The sequence below is a fragment of the Pleurodeles waltl genome, chromosome 6, assembly GCF_031143425.1.
Source record: "Pleurodeles waltl isolate 20211129_DDA chromosome 6, aPleWal1.hap1.20221129, whole genome shotgun sequence".
Lineage (NCBI taxonomy): Eukaryota > Metazoa > Chordata > Amphibia > Caudata > Salamandridae > Pleurodeles > Pleurodeles waltl.
In genome coordinates this window covers 133,105,282-133,132,854 of record NC_090445.1, presented here as the reverse complement: position 1 = coordinate 133,132,854, position 27,573 = coordinate 133,105,282, and the positions used below count along the sequence as shown (strand labels likewise).

General features: G+C 46.2%; 1 protein-coding gene across 2 annotated transcripts in view; it reads right to left on the bottom strand.

Moving 5' to 3' along the window:
- IGF2BP1 (insulin like growth factor 2 mRNA binding protein 1) overlaps nucleotides 1-11,127 on the bottom strand; it is a 318,886-nt gene extending 307,759 nt beyond the window's left edge. The window contains exons 1-2 of one of the 2 annotated variants that reach the window (XM_069237576.1): nucleotides 10,757-11,127; nucleotides 9,597-9,657 (exon numbers count right to left, since the gene is read on the bottom strand). In XM_069237576.1, the coding sequence (XP_069093677.1) occupies nucleotides 9,597-9,657; nucleotides 10,757-10,931 (236 nt within the window). In that variant the 5' untranslated portion in view covers nucleotides 10,932-11,127. Of the gene's footprint in view, nucleotides 1-2,765; nucleotides 2,832-9,596; nucleotides 9,658-10,756 lie in introns of those variants that run through there. The other variant, XM_069237578.1, reaches the window with a different exon arrangement.
- Between the last annotated feature and the right edge of the window lie 16,446 nt (nucleotides 11,128-27,573).

The following is a 27,573-nucleotide window of genomic DNA, read 5'->3' as shown; positions in this document are numbered from 1 at the left end:
ACTCGATACAATATAACGCGAGTCGAAAGACAAAAAGGTATCCAATTCTAGGGCAACGCACGAACCACAAGGCGCAACATCTGAACAGCAGCCATATATGCGCCCAGGATCACACAGCAGAACAGCGACTCAAGGTATGATCCCACCCCACGAGGGCCGGCTTGCGAATCACTACTGGCCACGCCCCGTGCAATTTGATGTTTCGGTGGCAGTCTGCGGGACAGCAGAGCCGCCGCCGGGTAGGGGGCAGATTTTGGTGCTTCCGCCCCAGTTCGTGAGGCGCCACCCCGTCACAGGGGTACATACGGGATTAGAGTGGCGCTTAAAGGACCAGGGGCGCTATCCACCGGCGAAACCGTGCATCAAGGTCTATTTGCCTAAGCATGTTAATGCCTGTAGGGGCGACTTCTTCCCGCGGTCGAGAATCCCGCGCGGAGGGATGGACTAAGAATCTTTGTGCTGCAGGTTGGAATCGGGCGGGGTCGCCTCGCTTTAATGGAGGAACTCCCTCCTTAGAAGGCTGCAGGACAGAGCTTTGCAGAATACAGATGAAAGATGGGATGGGCGAGGTCAGCTCTCTCCTGGGGTGGGACACAGCGGTGCGGACCTCCGCGGTCGCTCTCCTTCCGCAATCACCACTAAGTGCTACAGCACTGGGGCTGTGGGATGCAGGGATCTCACTGGCTTTCAAGGGTTAAATCATGACATGGACTATAGACTTGTGACCTCTATGGAGAGGGCTTACGTATGGCAAAGCAAAGCCCAGCACTTAACAATGCAGTACAATATAAATTAAAAGACAAAAATGGTGCATTTCCCGATTTTTTTAAATACACACTAACTTAAAGAGGAAAGGGGGGGTAGGAACATCCGGAAAAGTTTAAGACCGTGAACCAAGGATGTAACAAATAGTCCCAACACACCTGCGACCGGAGACAAACTGAAGACGAAAGGACACGGTGGAAAAAGCCGGAAGTGGGCAAAGACGGCACCTGATGATTATTTTGGGTATGGTGGTACCACCACAACCGTGGAACAAGCATGGTGCGGATCACACATGGCGTTAGAACGCAAAGGAAGAAATGGGAGCAGAGGTCGATCGACATATCTAAATGATCGGAATGGTGAAAACCCGCACCTTCCTCATCTGAAGACAAGGGTCTGTTCAGGACATTATCACCACATATAAAGCTGCACACGGTCTTTTTGGATCAGAGCCATTAAAAGAACAAGTGAACGCTGGATCTCTGGAATGGCAAGAAAATTCAAACAAAGATATGGGGGCGGGGAGATACACAACTGCAGAAGGACAATAGTTATTTTAAAAGGCGCTTATTTATATCCACGAACTGGGTCAAAAATCTGGAATCCAACATAGATCAGCGTTCAAATACACGAGCTACTGCCCACAAAAGTTAAACGAGAAACAATAGGAAAACGAGTATATATCAAAAGTTTACGTCTTTTGGATGTTAAAACAATTAATACACAAATATGCCGCCTATAAAAGCTATAGGAGGCTAACAAATGAATAAACATTTTGTGAAGCAATACTAACTACATAGAGAAGCAGAACATGACTTTTGTACATCCTACCCCCACCGAACTCGATAGCAGACCATTAAAACAAACACAATAAGCATAATCCAACTGCAGTTATCCAACTAATCACAAACATGTTAGAATGACCCGGAGAGCCATACATTTCACAACAAATTATATTGTGGATGAACGTAGAATTTATAAAAAGTCCAAAACATGAACACTGCATTACAGAAGTGCTCAAAAGCACACTATTGACGTTTCAAAAGCAGCAACTTGTCTCTTCGAAAAAGCACAAAATGACTTCAGAAAACAGCCATTTGAAGGAAAGAAATCAAACGTAAATACACTGTTTTATGTACCTCTCTAAACCCCTAATGTATCTGACCAAAACACAGCTTTTGCACACGTCTTAAACAGGAAACTTTAATGTGCTTTTTCACACCAGATAAGACACTTATCCGACGTTAAGCGGAAATAATCACATTAAAAAAAAAACACTTTCACGCGCAACAAAAACTAAATATTTAAAAGATGTACTTTAACTCAAAGCAACCGTATTACCATACATTAATATTCTATAACTGAAAAGGTATTAACCTTAAAATCACACCAAGCAGACAAAAAACTAATCAGAAACGTGATCAAAGATTCCCATAATTACTACATCACGGCTTAGCTTAACTTTATAAAAGGAAAGTTTTCACGACAGAAGCATTTCCTAATAATACCGAAATCGCCAATTCAGATCTATCTACCTTTACATAGGCAAAAGTAATAGGTATACTTCCCACAAACATTTTTAAACCAACCCAAGCCTTTTTAAAGCACACTTTCGAACCAAAGCCGCGGTAAAGTCCAGTAAATTAATAAAAAAAATTGTCTACGACTACGAATTAGACAAATTCAACGTATAGCACCAATTCCTAACGGGAGCGGCATGAAAATAAGATCTTTCACCAGAACACCATCATGGTTTCTCTTTAGAACATTAACCCTCAGACCACAGCGAACTCAGTCATCAAAACAGGCATTTAACAGCTTCAACAAATAGCAAAACAATGAACTCCCAAACAGTGATGGATACAGCTTGAACATTTGTTTTAGTTCCTGTCCAAAACAAGGAATAGCACTTTACAAGCCTACAGAAATTCAAATCAGAACAAAGCCAACGAAATACATTTCTCAAAAAGCAAAGGTTATTTAGCGAGCAGCTACTTTACCCTCTAGGGATGGTACACCCACCGCCCAGAAACTAATCCACCCGAGCGCACATTTCGAAACTGAACATTGCTGCGCACGTCTTGGGTGAAACGTCCCTACTTCAGGACTTAAGACCCTAGAAAGTGAACGACGAGAGCGCCGGAACCCCGGTGGGCACGGGGTGGGGGGGACTAGCCCACAAGAGGCTAGTAAGGTACTGGGGCTTTCAGGGTAAACATCCCCCTCCTCACTACACTGCCCGACCTGCTCCTCCCACCCCACGGGCAGGAGCACGCGGCACACTAGAGGGGAGGAGACGAGCGCTCAGAGGGCGCCTCCCACCACAGCCCCGCCTCGGTACCGACAGGGCGTCCCTAGCGAAGTCTGGGTGCTTTCCTTCGGGAGGGGCAGGCCGGCACGGTGCCCACGCTACAGCTGAAGGAGTTCTACCTGGGCGGCGCTCGGCGCGCTCTGTGCGCACCCGAGGAGCCGCCGCAGCAAGGCTCGCAGGGAGCACCTTCCATTCATAAAAACTCAGTGCTATTCTTGGCTGGAAGTCCTCCCAGCTATTACCAGCCCGCCCCACGCAAGGAAGGAAAGGGGAGAGAGGATGGTCCTTATCCATCTTACCCGCCTGGCACTGTGATCTGCCATCCTGCTGCCCATACTGCCAGGGGCACTTCTTGTAGGTCGTTAGACAAGGGTCGTATCTGCGTTATTATTCATCTGTTAGACTGAAGGGACTAGGGCGGGTGAAAAGAAAGGGACGCAGAGATGGCTGAGGATATTGGAACACAAAAGACATACCGTGAACGTAAGCTGCGCTACAGGTGTTTACAATGCACATGTACATACTCAGCGTGACACTGGTAGGGTAAACGCGCGTGCAGAACACCTACATCTTGAGCGCCAAGAGGCTTGGAGAGGGCGCTTCATGAAAATGTATTAGTGTATAATAGACGATGTTGATCTACAAACCCATCAGCTCTTCGGCCAGAGGAAAACCCGTCACCTGATAACCTCAATTATGAAAGCGACCCGACAGCCTACGTGCTGAGGGAGGGGTGTAAGCGTGTTCCAAAGCCCCTCCAGATGCCGCCCCTCCCCCGCCGGTGCAGATTAAAGAACACACCAGAACAGGGCTCGTTTGCTGTTTCAGATCAGAACAGCGCGCCCGTGCTGGGGGGCTGTGGGGGTGGGCTGGGATTCCGGGTGACAAAGACCCGGCCCTCGAATTGAGGGAAGGGAAACTATCCCCGCCCCCTTTTAGTCTTAATCAGCGGAAACTCAATAGTATGTATCAAAAACAGTGAATTGTTATGGATAACCAGAGATCATTGAACTAACAGTGAGAGTTTTATATTCACGTGGCACCCTCCCCCGCTTGTGGTGCTCGCGTTTACATTTTAAATTGGATAAGGCAACCCACCCCGTTTAGCCCCTGTGAGTGAGGCTTCCTGGGATATGGGGCGGGGCAAAAAGAAAAAAAACGTTTTAATCGTAACGTTTCTAAAATACGAAACGGGGGGAGAAAATTATGTGACAAGGAGACACGAAGACTTTTTCCAGGGCACTGATGGTAAAGGTGAGCTAATCAGACAGGAAACTGCCGATACAGTGCAGATAAGAGTCACCACCATAACAGTTACAATAGTGGATGGGACTGGACTTGAGCAGACCACACTTGTCCCACTTTCAAAGAATTCTTTACAGACACATCTTAACACCTGCATTCAACAGCAACGCCAAAGCGAATCGGTCCGACTTGACAGTGACAGGGGTGTGTGCTCAAAATAAGCAACCACTCCCTCTACCACACCTAATAACGTCGAAAGCACCCGAACGGTGTATGGTTGAAGCATAGATATGTCAACAAATCATGTATTTTTCTTATTACTACCCTTTAAACACGTTGTTTTGGCCATTAAAACCCACCAAGCACGCTGCAAGTCCCCGTGCACTAGGGCACAGAATAAGACGCTTAAGTATGCTGTTTATGTATGTTTTTATACCACTTTAAGGCAACTAAACACTAATTATACAAGTGCTTCATTTGTAACCTTCCTCGAGCAACGCGATACTAGCCTCTTGGAAATCAAGTGGAAAAAGAGGGGCTTTACCCTTGGGCAAAAATGGTTAATAAAAATGTTGCCCCTTTTATTCATAGCAAGCCAAGAGGAAGATCATTGGAACATAAACATTTTTTTTTTAAAGATAATTTGAAAGGTAGAGGCACATTTAGTCAGCTAGACAAATTAAGGGTAGCTGCTTAAGCTTCAAGGGACCCTCTATAACACCCACAAACTGAGTCATCCACATGAAGGGGTATAAAATGCACTGTTTCAGAAGATGCAAGTACTTAATGAAGACAGGACAAAAGGCTTCATTCTCTGTGTTTACACAATGAATTCGAAAATACGCCAACTGAAAAAAATAAAGCCAGCATTTGAACTAAGATATATTTCATTTTATTGGACACGAGCTCACACTCTCCATCACCCCTCAGTACAGTGTTAGACTCAACAACAAGTATTTTTCTATTAAAAAAATCGACTTGCTCAATATGAGAATGAGGGTAAGCGTCCGCCTTCTTTAAGCACTCCCAGAACAGGAAACCGAATCAAAACACGCTTCCCCATTTTTCTCACAAACCTGAAACATTTAAGCACCGAACCATGTCACTCAAAAAAAAACTGCGTGTTTCTAAAGAGTGTTCATTTTTACATAGGTTATTATAAAGCCTGATTTGCCATTTAAAAACAATAACACTGCACCAGCATGGCCTTTTCGGGTATGGGGAGAAGACAGACTCCACGTGGAGCACACCCCTCTCAGACCACAATAAATACAACAAACAAAACCAAGACATCAATAAGGAAGCAACAGTGCACCAACTAGTCCCGATTTTAGTGAGGCGTTATGAAGACGTTTCAAACAACGTTACGGATACAACCGATAGAAAAACAGAATGCAGGGTAGAACAACGTTTAATCAAGCATGAAAACTCATTACTGGAAATTAAACATAGAAAGAATAACTTTCAAAACCAGCTCATACATCATGCATTCCTTGCATTTTTAAACTCTGCTTCTAAACGTGGAGTGTTTGTAATCTGTATCACATTTGAAATCAAATATAGGAAGCTGTGAATTAATGTTCCTCTTCGGAGGCTGGTCTACTCTGACATCATGTAGGATTTTACACAACTTCAGTGCTTGCAGGTGCATCAAATCACGACACAAATACCAAAACAGTACAGACTAAGTGGGTGGAAATGGGGGCTAGATAGGAACAGCAAGAACTTCAGGCACTCCATAAACATGGACGAGCAGAACATTAACATGTAAGCTCTAGCACATTTGAAATCCAACTTGAAATGACAGAGCAGGGTCTCAGAGACATTTTTACTATTTAAAAAAAAATGTTATTTTAAAATGTAAAAAATTTACTAGCAAAGAGTTTTTAAATGCACAGAAAGGGGGGGATTATGGTACAGACGCCCACATTACAAGGCGAGTGTATAAAAAATATTCCATGCACACTTCATTTGTAGCACATTATCGACCCAAAACAACTGACAAAAAAAAAAACGCAACAACAACACGCAAGACACCACTACAGCAGTTATGCAATACTGAAATAAGTATACCTGGCATCGTGAACATTTTTTATGCATTTTCTAGATGTGACAGCTAAACCTGGCTAGAATCAATGCCATGTACATCATTATGGTTTTATCAAGCAGCATGCGCCGCAAGGACTATTTTGAGGTAACGCTCTAAAATGGAGTATATATATATATATATATATATATATATATATATATATATACACATATACATACATACATACACAGTTTTTTTTTTTTTTTTTTAACAGGTTCAAGTTTCAAAGTACATTATTGTATGAAATCAAACAGTGCGGGCCTGGACAAACTTAAGTAGTCAAATCAGTAACAGGCTTTACTGAAATGCTTCTGTATTTGCCAGTATGTACAGTACATGCAGAGGCCTGTAATGAAGGTTCAAAATATAAACTGTTTGTACAATCACGTGGTATAAAAAAGCCCACTAATCAGAATGAAAGCAAGCACAATTTCATGGTAAAATCGTTGACAAAATGGACAATACTCGTGATTTCCCTGGGTAAAACAAATAAATGGCATAAGCAACTCTGACCCACCAGGCTTTGGAAGCGTATAATTTATGCAATCGAGTATTACATAAATTCTGACTAGTCAACAAAACAAGGTACAAATAAAGATACCCCTGCAACCAACCTTTTTGAAACGCATGTTCTGGGTCACTTTTAAGAGCCACCAACATGGAAACAAAGAAAAAGCCCCACACGTTTAAACCGGCTCCTCGAGAGCCTACAATATCTGAGCACACGTGGCATGTAAACAGCACAAAACCAGTAATCTTAACTAAAGCATGCCCAAACCCAGGTACACGCACCCAAACACATACATTAGCCCACGTTAAAACATAATAAACAGCACTACAACGGTGTACTTGTGTTTGTGGCCCTGTAGACACTTGGCTGTGTTAAAAGCATCATTCTATATAATATTTTGTTCCTGGAAAAGCTGGAGAGCCAGCATGGAAAAAAAGTGTGCCTACATTTGAAGACTGATAAATATTACCTAATGTTTTGGTTTCAAATGTCTGCTAGAAAACAACCCCAATCACCCCATGAAAAAGGGTATCCACTACAAGGCGTTAGAGGCTACATGACGTAACATTCTAGCAAGAACATGGCGGGAGAGAGATGCAAATAAGGACCGAATCTTTTAACGCAACTCTGGCTCGAAGTTTCGTCACGAGAGGCCTGCCAACGTGCCTCACTCCATGTGAGGGTCCCCTGGTTGGAGCGCAGCGGTCACCCAACCACATGCAGGTTCTCGAACTAGCCCCGGATGTAGTTGCTCAATAACCCGCTGGGAGTTCCTGTTCCCTCACAAGATGGGGCCAAAAATAAAACAAAATGGCACCAACGACAAGGCCTCGCATGCCCCGACCTAAAACGTAACATAGCTCGCCCCTCCCCTCCCCCGTGACACGTAATCTAAAGGTCATTTTACAACAAGCACCGAACAAACTGAGTAAAGAATGAGCTTCCCATTAACATTTCAAATTATCGTTGTTGGCTTAACTGCCAAATCACGTGGTCAGAGCAGCAACCAGCACCAAAACATTTGACTCCACAGGCACTGTTTCCAACGTTGCTGGGGAGGGGTCGCTAATGTGCAGGGTACAGATTATGAGGAGGCTCGGAGGGGAAAAATCCAAATGACAAACGTGTTTGGTCAACTAAACACACGAGGCCTGTGTCTGGGGCCTGCATAGAATTAGCATACCCATCTGTAATGCTCTATTTTGTTAACTATCTACAACTGTCCTAACCTATCCACACCTGTAGGGAAGCGAATATGAATAAGACCAGTCCCACCAACAAAGGGCACATACTGAAAAGGGCAAATAAATAAAAAAAAGGATGTAAGTTACCCCTTCCCTTTGCCCTGTTATCTTCTGGTCAACCCATGGTAAAACGAAGAAAACGGCACAACGGATGCACAGGACAATGAACTAAGGGCCAGATGTACCAATGGATTGTACCCATTCTGTGTCTATGGGAAAATGCTTTAGTGCATATGGCCCTAACTCCCCAAGTGACCCTCAGTGACTCAAAAACCAAAATAAACCCTTACGAACCACCATGAAATTAAAGGCTGGTGACTTCAGGGGGGAGTGCCCAGCATGACGTGAGATATGCCTTTGTTACGTCACTGCCCCCAATAGTTTGGCATGGCACATACCCATCATGTACAGTTAACTCGACTGCTGTGAGATATATATATATATATATACACATACATACACACATATATATACATACACACACACAGTCACCTAGCCAAATGATATGCACACACATGCAAAGGTCAGTCAACTAGATATACTACATATTCAAGCACCATGCACTCAAACGTTATCTGCTCCGATACACATACGTGCATTTAACACATTTAGATTCATATCAATTTCAGAAAGAGCAAAAAAAATTACGCCACCACCATTAAACGTCACACAAGGGAAGGCGGTTCATGCAACAGAAGTGCCCATATCTTGATCATGCATATATATATACACACACACACACACACTGTTGTATGGCAGTCTTGAGACGAATAGAACTACAATAAAAAGTGACCAGGTAAGAAAAATCTGAATCTTTAAAGATATGCAAACATAGAAGACATGATGTCACGTGACTGCCCCCCCCAAAAAAAACTACACGGTGGCCTACGCAAACAGGATACAACTGCCAAGAGAAAACAGAAGGCTCGCCGTTCAAGGATCAAATGAGCTAAGTAACGTATATTGCACAGAGATTTCAATTGATTATTCTAACTACCTTCAACGGAAGCTAACTATGTAATCAATGGCAAATATGCATCAACCAACGGGCGGAAAATAAACTGACAATATTTATAAACAACAACAAAAAAAAACACACAATAATACCTCACAAAACACGCCGGAGCCAGACAAATCTACAGAAAGAGTTGTGAAATAACATATGTACGCCGAAGTCTGCTCCTGGCTCCGATTTAATCGTAACACCTTCCCTTCCAAAAACAATTTAATATATTAACTGCCAGACTTGAGACGCTTGTTGCGCGTTTAAATACAAAAGAAATTGCAGTGCAGAACACATAGCACTTTAAAAAGGATTGGATTGATTAGAAACAGCTGTGATTAAACAGTTAACGTATGAAGCAGTCTCACGTTTGCCACTTTATTGCCAACAAAAAGCACGCACACGTGAATTAGAAAAATAAGGGTTACCTTTGTTTTTTAGGGACAGAGTGTTCAATCTCTAGTTGTTTGCCGTGCAGCTCCACTTTACCTAAACAAAAAAAGCGGGGATTTGTTTTTCCTTTACAATTAGGGAGTAGGTTGTAATAACAAATGCGAGCAAGGAAATGTGCAGGCCTAACGAACTGAATGTAACAATGCAACCTCCCTCCAACCCAGGCCTGGGGACAGAAGCCAACCGAGATGCCATACCAACCCCGCCCCTCCAAAATGCAGAATCAGTCTACTGGAAAGCAAAGCGAGAATATTTTATTTATTTTATCAACTTCGTCTGTAGAGATTGGGCGGCTCCACATAAGCGGGCCCGTTTGAAGGTTCTAACAAGCGGCCGTGTTTCCCTTAAGATTGTGCTGTGAAGGAGGCATGTTTGCCTTTACTGTGAACGTCCACCCACAGTACAGGCTTGTGTGTTCCTGTTTTCGTGGGCTCTGCCTTGGTTGCAGAAGTTTGTGAAGGCAGCATGGCGACCTTGGCTCTTGCACCCCACACCACTGGATAGGGGCATTCACACCAGCCTTATAGATGGGGGTCGAGGAAGGATCATTCCTGTCAGCCCTCATTCAGATCCTAACCTCGAATTTTCCTGCCGAGGCCTTTGAGCTCAGTAGGAAATACAGGAGGAGGAAACACAACTTAAGCAAAATAGAAGGGTTTAGGGATGGTGCGGACGTCCTGGTAGAGATCAGGCCGCTCCACCACGGGTAAAGGCGAGGAAACCCTCAGCACACTATGCTCGACACAAACATATGAGGGAGAGGAGTGGGTACAAAATGCAAGCGTGTGTTTTACGGCACACTTTCACTTTACCCTCGCGTCAACACATAACCGAAAGGGCAGTGTTGTTCAAAAAGCAAAGGGGTAGGGGCGAGAGGGGAATGCACCGTGTGGCTGGAGAATAATTGCAGGGGCAGGAACCCACATGAACTCCCAGCGCTTGAGAGCGAAAGAGCTGCCTCCGGGAAAGGCAGGATACCGGACGTACACAGACCCTGTGAGCATGCCAGGGCCCTATTCTACTAGCACGTGTGGGTGCGGAGGAGGGCCAAGGTGGTGCGGTGTAGAGTGAAAGAAGTGTGTGCGCGCGGTAAACAGGTTGAATGAAACCCACCCGACATGGCCGGGGGCCTTACCCGAGAAAGTTTCGATGGCCTTCATGGCCCACTGCTCGTCTGGACAGTCCACGAAGGCATATCCCGCCTTGAGAAGGAACTGGCCGGCCACGGGGATGTGCTGTTCCTGAAAGACCCGCTCTAGGTCTGGGGCCGTGACGGCCTCACTCAGGTTCCCAATGTAGAGCTTGTTCATGGCGGGGCCCCGGGGCTGGCTCGGCGGTGCAACGACGGCAGCGCGGGCAGGGCTGAGGCTCTGGCTATGGCGGGCTACAGCACCTCTCCTCCTCCCACTACTCCTGCCCCCGGCCCCTTTGAGTTCTCCTCCCACCCCTCAATCTGTCACAGGACCTTCCCGGCCCCGCTTTAGCGCCGCCTCTAAATAAAATCGACCTGAAAAATGGGCTGAAAATTGTTTTGTGTAAGGAGGGGGAGGGGAGACACGTGGTTTGTTAGATCGAGGAGCCACCTCCTTTTTTTGGGGTGGGTGGTGGGAAGGGAGTGTCCTCTCCCCGAGGGAGGGGGCAGTAGACTGAGTGGGGGGGTTACCTGCGTATAACCACTTCCATCCTTCCTCCAAGCGTGATAAATATTTGACCATCTGGTGTGGCCTCCCCCATTCACAGGATCCCCCCGCCTCTTTACTCTAACCGCCCCCTCCCGGGGTGCCCCTCCCCCAATGCTTTCCATCTCGTCAATGGGATTCCTAGGGTAGCCTCGCCATCAAAGAGCCCCTGGCGCCAAGAGGAACCGCCTCGGACCGCAGGGTCACAGAACAGAGATTAGGGACAAGATGCAATTTCCAGGGAGTTTTTGGGGGTAGGGGAGATGGCAGCTCAACTGCATCTGCTGCAAAAGGAGGCGGAAACCGTCAGGAAATATCTTTAAAATAAGCCTTCCTCCGTTGTTTATGCGTTGTTTATGTTAAGAAAACACGAACATTTCTTCACATTGTTTTCATCAACAGAGCACAGAGAACTCTTGCAGCACTAGCCGTAAACTGAGACTATCTAATTATCTATCTATCTATCTATTTAGATATTTGTGTACCTCCTAGGTATATCAGAAGAAAGTAAAGTGTGTGTGTGACTGTGTATATATATATATATATATATATATTAGATTTGTAGAGAGTAGGCATAAACACTAACCATGTAATATGGTCCTATATTGTTACTGATGTGTTCAGTAACAGCACAAATCAGCAGGCCAGGTGATTTGTAATTGTCACCATAACCTAGCGATCGCAATACGGGGCCATGTTACACATTACCCATTATGTATTTTTTATTTTTGAAGTGGTAACGTTAAAAATGTGTTTTTCTCAAAGGGGATATTTTTATTGTTAAATCGTGAGTTAAATAATGGGCTACACTATTTGTAGACAACAAAAATACTTAAGTAATTAGTAATGTAAAATTCTAGGGAAATCAACACTTATTCTTTTCGTTGAAGGAAGGGAAGGGCATCATGACTCCTTGAGGCGTCACCTCTTGGGAGTCACATTCCTGTGAAAACTCAACAAAGGTAATAAACAGCATACTGCACTCTGCAGACAGACAATAACTATATATGTATATATATATATTTTTTTTTTCTTTTAAACATAGTAGCGGTCGCCACAGTATAATTATGGTTCAGCCACACTTTCCATTGGAAAGGCATTTGTTTGATTTGCCGCTAATGTTTGACCCTGGGAAGTCAGATTTGCAAAAAATCTTCAAACTTCTTCGCACCGGCTTCCCCGCCGACACCTACCCTCACCACGTCTTCAATAAGGCCAGACAAATCATCGCTCCCTAGCTCCGGACCATCATCAACAGCTCCTTCGAGACCGCCATTTTCCCGGAAAGCTGGAAACACACCGAAGTCAACGCCTTACTCAAAAAGCCCAAAGCCGACCCGAAGACCTAAAAAACTACCGACCTATCTCCCTAGTCCCCTTCACCGCGAAGGTCATAGAGAGGATAGTCAACAACCAACTTTCCCGCTTCCTGGAGGACGACAGCCTACTCAACGTCTCCCAGTCTGGATTCCGCAAAAACCACAGCACTGAGACCGCCTTCATCGCCTGCACCGACGACTTCAGGACCAGGCTTGACAAAGGTGAAACCATTGCCCTCATCCTCCTCGACCTCTCCGCAGCCTTCGACACCGTATGTCACCAAACCCTTAGAACACGCCTCTTTGACGCCGGAATTCACCACATAGCCCTGGACTGGCTCACCCCCTTCCTCTCCGAGAAAACACAAAGAGTTCCCCTCCCCCCGTTCCAGTCAAAGGCCACCAAAACCATCTGCGGAGTCCCCCAGGGATACTCACTCAGCCCCACCCTCTTCAATATCTACATGGCTCTGCTCGCCAACATCGTCCGATCCCACAGCCCCAACATCACTTCCTACGCAGACGACACTCAGCTCATCCTCTCCCTCACGAGGAACCCCGCAACCGCCAAGAACAACCTCCACATCAGACTCCTCGCTATTGCCAACTGGATGACAGCAAGCCACCTCAAGCTGAACTAAAAAAAAAACGAGATCATCATCATCGGCCCAAACAAGTCAGCATGGGAGGACTCCTGGTGGCCAGCCACCCTGGGGTCGCCCCCAACACCCACGCACGCAACCTCGGCTTCATACTAGACTCTTCACTGTCCATGACCCAGCAAGTCAACATCATCTCGTCCTCATGCTTCAACACCCTTCGAATGCTCTGCAAGACCTTCAGGTGGATTCCCGTAGAAACCAGTAGAACGGTCACCCACGCCCTCGTCAGCAGCCGACTGGACTACGGCAATGCCCTCTACACAGAACAACGGCCAAGCTCCAGAAAAAACTCCAGCGCATCCAGAACGCCCCAGCACGTCTCATCCTCAATCTCCCTCGCCACAAACACATCTCTGCCCACCTCAAGGACCTCCACTGGCTACCCATCAACAAAAGGATTATCTTCAAAATCCTAATCCACGCACACAAAGCTCTCCATGACACTGGACCGGCCTACCTCAACGATCGACTCAACTTCCACAATGCGACATGCCAGCTCCGCTCCGCCAACCTCGCCCTCGCAACAGTCCCTCGCATTCACCGTACTACAACCGGCGGCAGATTCTTCTCTCACCTCGCAGCCAAAATCTGGAACTCAGTCCCTGCCAACCTATATAAGACCCAAGATCTCCTGACCTTCAGGAAGCTCCTCAAGACCTGGCTCTTCGAGCAATAGAACCCCCCGCCCCCAGCGCCTTGAGACCCTTCCAGGTGAGTAGCGCACTCAACAAATAAATTGATTGATTGATTGAATAGCATCATGTCCGGTATGCCGATCCGTCATCACTGGGGGAAAATGTTAAGGAGGGATGCCATATTAGCTTTCGTAGCATATTAGTTTATGCCTATACCCCAAACTGCATAAAGAATTTACATTAAACTTGGCATGAAAGTAGAAAGCATGCTTTTGTTGGTTTGATGTAAATCTGTTCATCAGTTTTTGAGATATAAGCATTTAAAAAAGTTGCAACATGGGTTCTAAAGGGTTAACAGTATTATTACTGTGCTCTTTGGGCTTTGCAAACCCTTCACCAAACCAGTAATAAAACCAGCATATGTAATGCAATGGGTCTCGCGCTTCCTCGAGTTAAAGCTATTAGCGTTGTAAACTCCTAACCGGACTTTTCTTGCCACATAAATTGAAAAGTAAAATAGTTTCACATAAGCGAGCAAACGGCCGCCATGAGCGCAAAGCAAACACACAAAAGGAAACAGAATTTAGCTTGCAGTGAAACGTATCGGCAAAAGTGCAATTATCCATGTAACCAGCAAAGAGGGAAAAAATATGTAACAGGGTCGATGTTATGCAAGGTGCGAGATCACGCTGCCTATGAAATAAAGAGAAAATGTAGTCCAGAAAACATACAGAAAATATGAAGCCTCGTATGTTTTCAGTAGTTGGCCAGTGTGCTCGAGGAGGGCTAAACACCAAAAAAGGCATGTCTTTCACTAATGAAATTAAGCGAATTGTAAAAGGCAAGCCCACGAACCAACCAAAGTGATGGGTCTGACATGGGCTTGGTTACAAGCCCATAGAGAGATAACAACAGGGACAGAGCACTTTGCGCTCAACCCTGAAAAAGGAATACAGTTGAACAAGCAAGCCTTTTCTGTTGTGGCCCCTTTCAAATATGCGGTTCCTGAGTGGGTCCTGTGGATCCAAGTGAACTGACTAGAACATTTTCCCTTCCTGTGACCATTTCAGCAAGCAGGGCATATTCGTGGCATCATGAAAACAAAGGCAATAGGCCATATAAAGGGCAGGGTGGGTACACCCTGGCTTCCAGGCCAGGGTAGGGGACCTTCAAATGGTTCTCCTATGGAAAATATAGGTATGATCATGTTTGTGTAAATATATATATGTGCATATAGAGCGGTGATCAGGTGCATTGCAGCCAACCCTGCTGCGCAGGGCAAAATGCAATGAATAGTAGGAGTTGACTGTCTTGTGGCAGGCTGAATGCACCATCCAGTCAAAGGTCAGTCCCCATGTCCAACGCCCACTGTGCAGGGCCAAATGCCATGTGCATGCTGCTCGAGTGATGGTGTGTGTGGTGAGAAATAGTACCCGTAACTGCTGAATTTTAGTAGTTTTGCACATTTGAGCCAGACCATAAATCAGTTTTTCACTGTGGTTGTGCTCAGTGTCTATATATAAAACTTTCCAAAATACTGAGCCCGGTATATAACAAGTCGCACTCTAGAGGAGGATTGCAATTCATTTATTTTTCCACTCTGCAGTGGTTGAAAAGCTCTGACACGTTTTGGTCCACCTGGGACCTTGCTCAGTTGACAGAATGTAATAGTCCTTCATTACTTTTGAACACACTTAAATCGTTTCCCTCTTTCACCATCACCACAACTTCCAGTGACATGGGAGTTATAATTACATGCTACCTATTTTTTCCCGTTTTCATTAGTAACAAGTGTTAGGTGAATTAATACGGTGAATAAAGTGCAGAAAACGTAATAGTTTCTAAATTAAAATCAAGAGAAAGCAGCAATGCATAGTGTTTCACAATAATGTTCATGTGTCATATTTCATTTTAACCCAATAATATCTAATCGTATTTAAATGTTTGTCCCCTCTTTGTGAGAGATAAATTGTCGTTCTGACTATAGAAGGGGCTGCTGGTACTAGTAGTTTATTCCTCTGTCCTTCAGTCATAGTTTTCGATTATCACATTACAAATGCGCACCTGTGGGCTTATTCTTTAAATTTCTTTTCCATATACATCCATATTTCCCACTACTGCTGTCACAAATGTATCACACATTTTCAGTAGATGTTATACTTGTACATCTCACTATCACAATTTGGTTAAAGCCCTCCGTTGGGCAGTTGTGACCCTTTCTTCACTGTTCCTACACACAATGCTTGATGTTTGTTACATTTACTGTTCTCTCAGTAATGGTTCCCTACCCTTTCATGGGTAGATGAACAAGCTTTTCTAATATCAATGTTTCCCTTCTATTATGCGTGTCTTTCGTTCACTCAACATAAGTGTGAAACGTGAAAGAAGTGAATTATGTGTGTGTGGGGGGGGGGGAGGGGGTGTTAAAAACCCCCCAGAGGCAAAATTCTTGGATTGGGCTCAACGGATTCCCTATTTTCTTCAGAAAATGTTCCCAAATTCTCTTTAATATCCATAATTATTTGTGTCTTTGACTTATATTGTCATATAAAATGAAATAAAAGGAAAGCAGACTTTTGGATTCATCCTTGATACTAATTTTTCTTATTTAACTGCAATCATACTATGTACTTCTAATTACTGGTCTTCACTTTTTTCTCAAGTATTTATAAGTGTACAAACAATTCCTCTTCTTGATTCAATCCATATGGTGTCCAAGAGCATAGAGATATAATATAACAAGATTCCTTCTGTCTTAGACTGTGTTCTCTGTTTTCTTCTTCTGGTGTATCTACCTTATCTATACCGTAGAATTTGAACTTTGACCAGTCACTTTGGTGACTCTGCTCCATATGTTTAACAACATTGCTTTTATCCATGTTTTGAGTTGCTCTAGCACGTTCAAGGATTTTATTCTTAAGTTCGCAGATTGTGCAGCTGATATACAGCGTTTGTTTTGCTTGATCACATGCACACATCTGTCTAAAAAGAAGTACACTTAATTGTCAGGGTTGATGGACCAATACTTTGCCAATTTTTGTTGTTTCAATTTGTAACCTCTTTAGTCATCCTTATTTATTTGAATTATATCTACATGTTACAGTAATTCAAATCCAACAGTATCTTTTTGATGTGATAATAAGAATCGTATTTTCCTGGCATTTGCATTAGAACCAAAAAATCAATTACTGTAACTGCTTTAAGTACACTTGCCTGCCAGGAAGAATCTTTTCTGCTTTATTAAAATTATATGTACTAGACCCCCACCTAAGATGGTGTCACAGTGACAGCACTAGCACATCACTCCATACTGTGACTTTGCTTCCTGTGGAAAAAGAAAGGATGGGCCACAGAAAGAGACTTGACATGCCTAAAGCAAATAATATACGAGCAGAGTTTGGATCATAGTAAACTACCTGATGGGTACTGATACTTCAGTAGTGACCAAGAACAAGGGAAAGATCACAAGGAGGGCTCTTGTGCTCTCGGGAAGGAGGAATTTACAACTGTTCCTCAACTTAAGGTGGTCTTTGAGAACATTCTAGTGGTGGCAGTAAAACACTTAGCTGACATAGGCAGAGACATGGCTGACATCAAGTCCAATATACATCACTATATCAAAGACTGGCACTTGCAGAAAGTCAACTATTGGCAAATATGGTATCCAAACAGCTCATGCGCACCTCAATAGCCCATCTGTAATTCCAGAGTAAGCTACTGATGACTAAATGTGAATACTTTGAGGACAGATCCTGATGGGAAGATATTCATACCCATAATCTGAAGGAGGAAGCTGAAGAGGAAAATATTTATTCATGCATTATCGAGCTCTTCAAGGGCATCATGAAAGAGGACAAAGACCTGCCAAATAATATGCTTAAAGTGCAGAGTTGAGACACCCCCCAAAGACCCAGTGGCAAGGCCAGGAAACATTGTGGCAAATTGTTCTGACTACTGGTCCTAGGAGAAGATACTATCCCATGCTAGGAAAATTGAATGACGTCAGTACTTAGGTAGCACAGTGTTGTTTTTCAGGATATTTCAGCAGCCACCTCACAGCACAGGTGCGATCTTCAGCTGAAAACAGAGGTCCTAAAAAAGAAACAATTCAAATACCAGTGGATTTTCCCAACAGGCTTGCAGTTCATGTGGAAAGGTAATGAAAGGATGATTATTGACTTGGAAGAGTGCTTTAGTCAGGATGCTTACCAGCAATCCAGATCTGGGATTTCTGCCTGGGGTAAAGGCGACCATTTCCTGAAGCCACAGTGTCATCACAAACAGGAATATCAACTTCCTCTGGATGATGTCCACAGAGGAGACCAGAGCGGATTCAGTGCTGTGATCTTTGCAGAACCCATGTTGTGATGGAACCAAGCCCCCACTAGGCTGAAGAAAACTAGCCAATTCAGTGTTAAAATGTTTCTCCAATATTTTAGCTGTGGTGGGGAGTAGAGAGATGGGACGTAGTTTTTAAAAAATCATTGGGTTCCCCGCCCGGTTTCTTAGTGAGAGGAATCACAATGGATTCCTTCCAGGCAGGAGGAAAGAGCCCTTCTATCAGAATTTCTTGATAGACTGGTTCAAGGGCGGTCGAAATCAGATCAGGAACTAATTTTAGAAACTTGGGAGGACACGGGTCCAAAGGCGACCCTGATTTCACTCTCCCCAACAGTTCTTTGATTTTAAACGCCTGTAAAGGTGAAAAATAGGTAAGCTTTGGTCCAGAATCTCTGACTGAAGCTGCTCCTTGATCTTCCCCTCCCAACTCCATGGGGGGCTGCTTGAAGTTAGCATGAAGCAGAATAATTTTATTCTTAAAGAGATCAGAGACCCTTTGACAGAAATCTGGGGAGTTCTCCAACACCGGGGAGGACGGGGGAGAAGTTAGGGTGCGGACAATCTTAAAGAGTTCTCTAGGCCCATTGTCCGCTTCTTTAATTTTGCGGGTAAAGAAATCTGGTTTAGCTTTTTTGATTCATGATTTATAGTTCTCAAGCTAAGCCCTAAGCTTGGCTCTCTCCTCAGGGTTCTGGTGGACCCTCCATCTGCTTTCCTGGCGTCTGTATAATCTCTGTAGGTTTTTTAGTTCCTCCGTATACCATGGGGAGGATATAGCCCTCTCAGGCTTAGGGCCCAATTTAACCAGGGGGGGCAACCTATCGCTGGCACCTCTAAGTCCCTGTTCAAAACACTCCCACTCTGAGGTAATGGTTTCTCTTACCTGATTCCAGCCATCCTTGAGGGCACAAGCCACGCTCTGCTCCTCAATCTTGTGCCATTGTCTAGAAAATTTAAGGGTAGGAGAAATCTTAGTGGGGGCACATATGCATGCAGCCTTTATGGTTAACAAATGGTGATCTGTCCAATCCAGGGGAGAATTGTCTAGTCTGCAAACATTGTCATGACAAATAAAAATAGCATTTACCGTATGTCCTGTATAATGTGTAGGAGCTGAGCTTGTCCCGCCCCAATCCAGGCTTGCCATCAGATCTAGAAATTCCGCTATTGCTAAGTCCTTTGTATCCTCAAGATGAATGTTAAAATCACCCAATATTAGTGCCTTAGGGGCCATGGCAATGGGTTTAATCAGGGCCGGCCAAGAAGATGAAAAGACATTTTTCGGGCCACAGGGCGATAAATTAACAAGCCCTCAAAGAGTAAGGAGTATTGTCGTCTTATCTTAAAATAGCCCCCTTCACAGAGGGCCGGGCTGACCTTGATGGATACAAGTGCACAATGCAAATTATTCTTGAAGATTAATACCAGACCTCCTCCCTTCTTCCCAGTCCTATCAAGCCTAGAAAACAAGTACTCAGGGGGAGAGGCAACTAAAAAATCAGGGTTAGAGTCCTCTCTGGCCCATGTTTCTGTCATGAAAAGGCAGTCCAAGTTAAAGGCTTCAATCATCTCCCTTATTTCCACACAGTGTTTGCTCAATGAGCGAGCGTTAATCAGACCATATTTAACATATTGTAGGGTCTTTTTCTCCAGGCTTCACTGGTTGAACTGGGGCTTGTGGCTTCGCCACTGGGCAATCTTTTTTCCCCACAGTTTTAGGTTCCCAGTTACATATCCCACACCTCCATCCCTTAATCCGATTGAAATCAACATGGTCACATCCATTGTAGGATTTCCTAGATCGGATGTCTAAAAGTTCTGTCTGGTATACTTTTGCGGTAAGGGGGGTGTAAAAACTGCTTCAGAGAGTCGGGCCCCGGGCGCGGATGGGCACAGATGTGCTTGCCTTAGGCGCGGGCACATCCCCATCGGCTTAAATGTCGGTTGGCGATCGGGCCGAGGCAACAGAGCAAACAACTAGACCACCCACCAGTCCTCTACCACAAAGATAGCCACCGCTGCCACCTACCGGGGAGAGCTCTAACAGGTCCTTCACCCGAAAAGAGTCATCTGGCAGTCACGCGGCAAAGGTAACAATCCCTTTACTGAAAATGAAGCGAAGGAGCGTCACTAAAATAATTAGGCACCAAGATTTAAAAAAAACTGGTTAAAAAGGCCAAACACACTGAGTGTAGAATGGTGCTTCAATATATAAAAGTGAAAGTGCATAAGAGCTAAAAGATATAGGCCCTCATTACAACCCTGGCACTAAATGCCACTGACTGCCGTGCTGACAGCCGCCAACATACCGTGACCGCGGCGGTATACCGCTACGGGTATTATGACCCACACAGAGAATCCGCCACTATACAGACACCCACACAAGTCCACCAGCCCAAAGGTCAGTGATAAACTGGTGGTACCAAAACCCACACCGTTACGCCAACAGAAATACGCCCACAGCATCATGACCCACGAATCACCGTGGCGGTCATTCAACCGTGGTAAACCACTGGCGGTACACACTGCCGTGCTCAAAATACACACACACTAACAAAACTGCACCACATTGGACAATTCAAACTACACGCACCTGACACACATACACACACCACATCCACACACCCAATCCAATATAAAATACACACCCACATTACCCACAACCCCTTACAACAACAAAAATATTGCCAACTGAGAGAGAGAGAGACGACAGGAGCACCCACTGAATCTGAGCCACATAACACTATCCACGCACCTCAGAGCATGCACCCCACCACATCACCCCACACATACCACTCACACTACACCCAAGGCACCACAAAGACACCCCAGGTTCTCAGAGGAGGAGCTAAGGGTCATGGTGGAGGAAATCATCTGGGTAGAGCCACAGCTATTCGGATCACAGGTGCAGCAGACGTCCATTGCAAGGAAGATGGAGCTATGGCGAAGAGTCGTGGAAAGGGTCAACGCCGTGGGACAGCACCTCAGAACAAGGGATGACATCAGGAAGAGGTTGAACGACCTACGGGGGAAGGTGTGTTCCGTGGTGGCAAGACACCAGGTAGCTGTACAGGGGACTGGCGGTGGGCCCCCACCTCCTCCCCCACAACTAACAACATGGGAGGAACAAGTCTTGGCGATCATGCATCCTGAGGGCCTCGCAGGAGTAGCAGGAGGACTGGACTCTGGTAAGTTAAATCTTTACTACTATATCCCCCACCCTACCTGCATGCCATCACAAACTCCTACCCATACCCTCACCGCCATCACTCCACCACCTCACAATTTACCCCACTATCACAACCCACCCATCCCAATACCAAGCCCTGCATGCAACACCAAGCCTTGCATGCAACACCAATGTATGGACCCCCATCACAGACCTGCATGGACACCCATCACCACAGCATGCACACTAGTGACAATCACTTAGCCAAACCAATAACATCTCACACAACCCAAAGGTGCCTTGCTAATAACAACCATAGAGGGAAACATATCCAGACACAAAATGGCACACGCAGATACAATAACACTGCATTTACATCCCCACAGGACCCCCACTTAACGTCATCGGAGAGGAGGTGCCACCAACATCCAATCCCCCCCCCCAAGAAGAGGCCCACAGTGATGACAGCAGCTCTGCATGCCGGATCACGATGACCGACCTGGCCAATCAGGGACCTCTGGACAGTCGGTTACCCTGCCACAGTCCCAACCCACCACAGAGCCTCCCCCTCAGGAAACACTACCACAGCACCCACCCAGTGGGCCCTAACCTCCATCCTCATGACACCTCAACCACTACAGGGACCCCTGGCAACCCCACAAACTTAAGGCAATCAGAGACCTGGAGTCAGTGGCAGTGGGCACACCTTTCAAGGGACAGAGGCACAGGACAACAGGGAAGCTGGGAGGACTACTGTGCGACAGGGGGAGGACAGGCCCAGGGAACCCACTCTCCACGAGGCACTTGCAGGGATCCTGGGAGCATACCACCATTTCCAGGAGACCATGGGCCAGATACTGTACAAATTGCAGGAGACCCAGCGGCTGCAGGAGGGACAGTACCTGGGGATCAGGGAGGACCTGAAAGACATCCACACCACCCTGGTCACCATTGCAGGGGTGCTGGCAGACATGGCCAACACTATGAGGGAGGCAGTGGCACACCAATGGGCCCCTGACACTAGCCACACAGAAGAACAGCCCTCCATCTCCGCCAGTGCTAGTGGACAGGAGGCCCCGCCACAGGAACAACAGGCCACCAGCACCCCACACCTTGCAGAAGGAAAACCACCCTGCAAACGGTCCCTGCCATCCAGGCAGAAGCCAGAGAACATTACCAAGACCCCTGCCAGGAAATAAGACTCTCCTGATTGTCACCCTTCTGTCCCACTCTGTCACCATGTCTACCTTGAACTGCCATTGCACCCCTTCCTATGCCCCCATGGACAATGCACTTGTTATACAAATAGACTGGACTCTACCCTGGACTTTCCTCCATCAGCAACCCAGCCCATTGCAATACCCCCTCCACTTATTAGCATATAAATAAACACCCTTTAAACCAATTCAAGTATGGAGTCTATAGATTATATGACACATGTATTTGTTTCACTGACTGTAAACATTGCATTTCTAATCTACTGTAATATTAACATGGGTATAACCTGTAGTGGGCAGCAGTAAACACACCAGGAGTCAGAGTGGGGCACAGAGATCTGAAACTAGAGATGCCAAAGGGTACAGTAAGTAGCCACAGACATAGGGAAATCAGGCTGCCATGTTCAATGTCAAACACAAAACTGCAATGGAAAGTGAAGTTACAGTGACTTACCTGTGTGTCACTGGAAGTACTGTTGAATGAGTGTACTTCTGTTGTCCACATCTTCTTCCTCTGCCTCCTCTTCGTCCACAGGCTCCACCGCTACCACAAAACCATCTCCAGGCTCATCCTCCTACAGAAAAGGCACCTGGCGTCTCAAGGCCAGGTTGTGCAACATGCAACATGCAAGGATAATCTGGCACACCTTCTTGGGTGAGTAGTACAGGGATCCACCTGTTAGATGGAGGCACCGGAATCTGGCCTTCAGGAGCCCAAAGGTTCTCTCAATTATCCTCCTTGTTCGCCTATGTGCCTCATTGTAACGTTCCTCTGCCCTTGTCCTGGCACTCCTCACTGGGGTCAGTAGCCATGAGAGGTTGGAGTAACCAGAGTCACCTGCAAATATCAAGGGATACTTGTTAGCCACACACTCACCCTTAGGGCCAAGCCCACACCCATATACCTACATCAACTGGGTGGGGACCATGGGCTCACCGATTAGTCACACCCGGTGCCTCTGGAGTTGAGACATCACATATGGAATGCTGCTATTCCTCAAGATAAAGGCATCATGCACAGAGCCAGGATACTTGGCATTCACATGGCAGATGTACTGGTCCGCCAAACACACCATCTGCACATTCAGAGAGTGAAAGCATTTTCTATTCCTGAACACTTGTTCATTTCTCCGGGGGGAGGGGTGGGGGGACAAATGCTATATGTGTACCATCAATGGCACCAATGATGTTAGGGATATGTCCCAGGGCATAAAAGTCAGCCGTCACTCTGGCCAAATCCACCACCTGGGGGATATGATGTAGCTGCGCATGTGTTTCAGCAGGGCAGACAACACTCTGGTCAACACATTGGCTGAGACATCCCTGATGCCATGGCCACTGTTGCTTGGAAGGAACCACTTGCGAAGAAATGGAGCTCTGTCAGGAGCTGCACTAGAGGGGGGATACCTGTGGGCTGGCGGATAGCGGAAATCAGGTCTGGCTCCAATTAGACACACAGCTCTTGGATTGTGGCCCTATCAAGTCTGTAGGTCAGGATAATGTGCTTGTCCTCCATTGTAGCCCGGTCCACCAGGCGTTTGTACATGGGGGGATGTCTCCATCTCCTATTCATCCTCAGCAGTTGAACTCTAGGGCGTAAAACGGTGAGCAGAGGGTCATATTCACACATATGTGAAAATAAAAATGCATTTCTTCCTTTATAGAAACAGTATGTGAATTCAAGAGTCAGTTGATGTGCCAATGTCTGCTGTGATGCAGTTAGGTGCCATGGCCTGTGCCCCCCTGAAATGGCGGATGCCTGACCCGTGAGGCGAGACAAGTAGAAATGAGGTAATTCTGCTGGCGTTGTGCACCGTTGCGGTCGGCGGTTGACGACCGCTGCGCAACTTCACATTGGTTATCATTGGGCCCTATGGGTTCCAGGAGCAAATGGCTATGTACGCCAGCAGTGACGGTACGCACCGCCGCGGACGTCACCACCATTTTCTATCTGTTCGCTCACTTGCTACCTGGCCATCAACAGGAGAGGACCTGCACTGCAAGTGCTGCTGTGACCTGTGTCAGGAAGCGACAATGGATCGAGGTTCTGGGGAAAGGGCCCTCTGCCTTCACTGTGGAGGAGTTGGAGAGACTAGTGGATGGGGCCCTAACCCAGTACACTTTACTCCATGGTCCTCCAGACAAACAGGTGAGTACACTGTGAGCATGATGCGTGGGCCATTAATGTATGGATTGCTGTGTGTGTAAGCCTCATGGAGGGGGGGGCTGAGGGGTCCTGGGCAGAGTGCTGCATGTCTGGTGGTCACTGTCTGTGCGTAAGGGGATGGGAGGGATATTGTGGGCCATGAGTGTAACAGTCCGGACGGTATGACTAATCCCTTTTTTCTCTGCATATTTTCCTGCAGGTCAGCGCCCATCAGCAAAAGGGTATTTAGCCTGCCATCGCCAAGGAGGTGCGGACCCTGGGGGTCTTTGACAGGCAGAGTACCCACTGCCGCAAACGGTGGGAGGACCTGTGCCGCTGGGCAAGGAAGACGGCAGAGGCCCAGCTGGGTTTGGCCTCCCAACGAGGAAGAGGTGCCCGTCGTACCCTGACCCCCCTGATGTTCCGCATCCTGGCGGTGGCCTATCCAGAGTTGGATGGGTGCTAGATGGCATCACAGTAGCCACAAGGTGGTGAGTAAAAGTTTCAGAACATGACTTTGCGCGCATTAAGGTGTTACCTGGGTGGGGGATGTGGGCTAAGGGTGCCCATAGGCCAGGGCGAACTGGCAGGGTAGGTCCCTTGTTGGGCAGGCTCTGAAGCACTCCAACCCCAATAGTGTTAGTGGGCATCTACTACTGGGCAGGGCCCTGTTGGTTTCAGGTGTGCAGCTAATGGTGTTAGGCAATGCACCCCATGGGCTGGTGACTAGCTTTGTAACTGGTAGTGCATGGCCTAGTGAATAGGGCAGATCCCTGTGTGTTGTGTACGCCAACTGTAGTGTTATTGCTGGCACTGACCAAATGTATCCTCTGTCTCTCCCTTTTTGTTTTGTCACCCTGTCCTTGTGTGCATTAGCATCATCTGGCGGAGGAGCAGAGGCACCGGCGATGGAGGGAGCTGCATCCCACATGGGCCTGGAGGCAGAATCCACCGACGGTAAGGGCATCCAGTGGGACGGTGGGCGAAGGGAGCACCACGATGCAGACAGGAGGGGACACTCCCAACAGCAACTCCTCCTTTGATTGAAGCACCCAACAACAGGTACAGCCGCCACCCCCCCTACCAGCACCACCCTCCCAGCAGCCCCTCAGTGTTTTTCCCATGCCCGCTCACCCAGGAGGGTGGGCATCTCTTTCGTCCCAGGCAACTCAGGCCCTGCCCCAGTCAGCCCGCTGCCCTCAGTGAGGAGGCTATTGACCTCCTGAGATCCCTCACTGTTGGGCAGTCAACCATACTGAATGCCATCCAGGGTGTCGATGTCAACATCAGGACAGTGCGCGCCATACGGGCGACGTAATGCAAAAAGCCAATCCTTATATAATATAATAATTCATGAATTATGTGTTAATGCAGTATGTTAACCTTTTGCATTGCAGAGATTCATATTGAAACGTCATTAATGCTGTTTGTAATGTATTGCTCATTTTCAAGACTTTGCTGCAGGACTACAGGGTGTGGTTAGGGTGTGGTCCCTATTCTAAGCCTTTCTAGAAACCTTTCCTGCAGCCTGGCTGGGTGTGGCACATGGGCGGGGCCTGGCTCTATTTAAGGGAGCCAGCCCAGCTCCACGTGCTCACTATTCAGAGGTCCCGGTGCAGAGCAGCAACATTTTCCTGAGCTCCTGTTCCAGAGGCCTACTTAGGATTTCCAGGCCCTGTCTTCATTTCCTTGGTGATCTTCAAGCAGGGTGGTAAGGGGGAGGTCGGGTTAGGCCCCCGAATCCGTTTTCAGAAATACTCGAGTTTTGGGACCTTTTTGGTTAAATTGCGTGTGCAATGGTTTTCTTGGCATTTAACTCTTGCAGTTCGGATCGGCAGTGTGCGCGATCGTATGTTGGCGTTTAAACCTTGATGGCTGAATCGGCAGCAGAGTGCACGATTCATACTTGGCATTAAACTCTTACAGTTTGGATCAGCAGTGCGCGCGATTGTACCTTGGCATTTAAACCTTGATGGTTGACTCGGCAACAGAGTGCACAATTCATTCTTGGCCTGTAACTCTTACAGTTGGGATCGGCAGTGTGCGTGATCATTGCCTGGCATTTAAACATTGATGGTTGAATCGGCAGCAGTGTGCAAGATTTATTCTTGGCATTTAAATCTTGTAGTTCGGATCAGCAGTGTGCGCGATCATATCCTGGCATTTAAACCTTGATGGTTGAATCAACAGCAGTGTGCCCGATTCATTCATGGCATTTAACTTTTGTAGTTCAGATCGGCAATGTGTGCGATTATGTTTTTGACATTTGAACCTTGATGGTCGAATCGGCATCAGTGTGCACGATTCATTCTTGGCAATTAAAACTTGCAACTCAGATCGGCAGAGTGCACCATCGTATTTTGGCATTTAAATTCTGATGGATGAATTAATGGCAGAGCGCGTGCGTCATTCTTGGCATTTAACCCTTGTGTTTCAGGTCGGCAGATTGCGCGATAATTTCTAGACATTGAAATCTTGATGCACAGTTTGGTATTCAAAGTGTATAATTGAATCTTGAAAGTCTAGACAGAGTGTATCCTTGCAGTATCATTCATGAGCTTATCACAGTTTATTCCTGAAAACCAATGTGTTCATTCATTACTATTATAATGTGTCCTTGCAGTATCATTCATGAGTCTAACGCAGTTTATTCCTGAAAACTAACGTGTCTATTGATTACTGTTATTAAGTAGTTTCTATTCAAAGAAATAACTTGAGTCAGTTCAAGGTTCAGAGCATAAGATTGTATTCTACAAAACTCTCATATGAAAGCTTGCATACTCC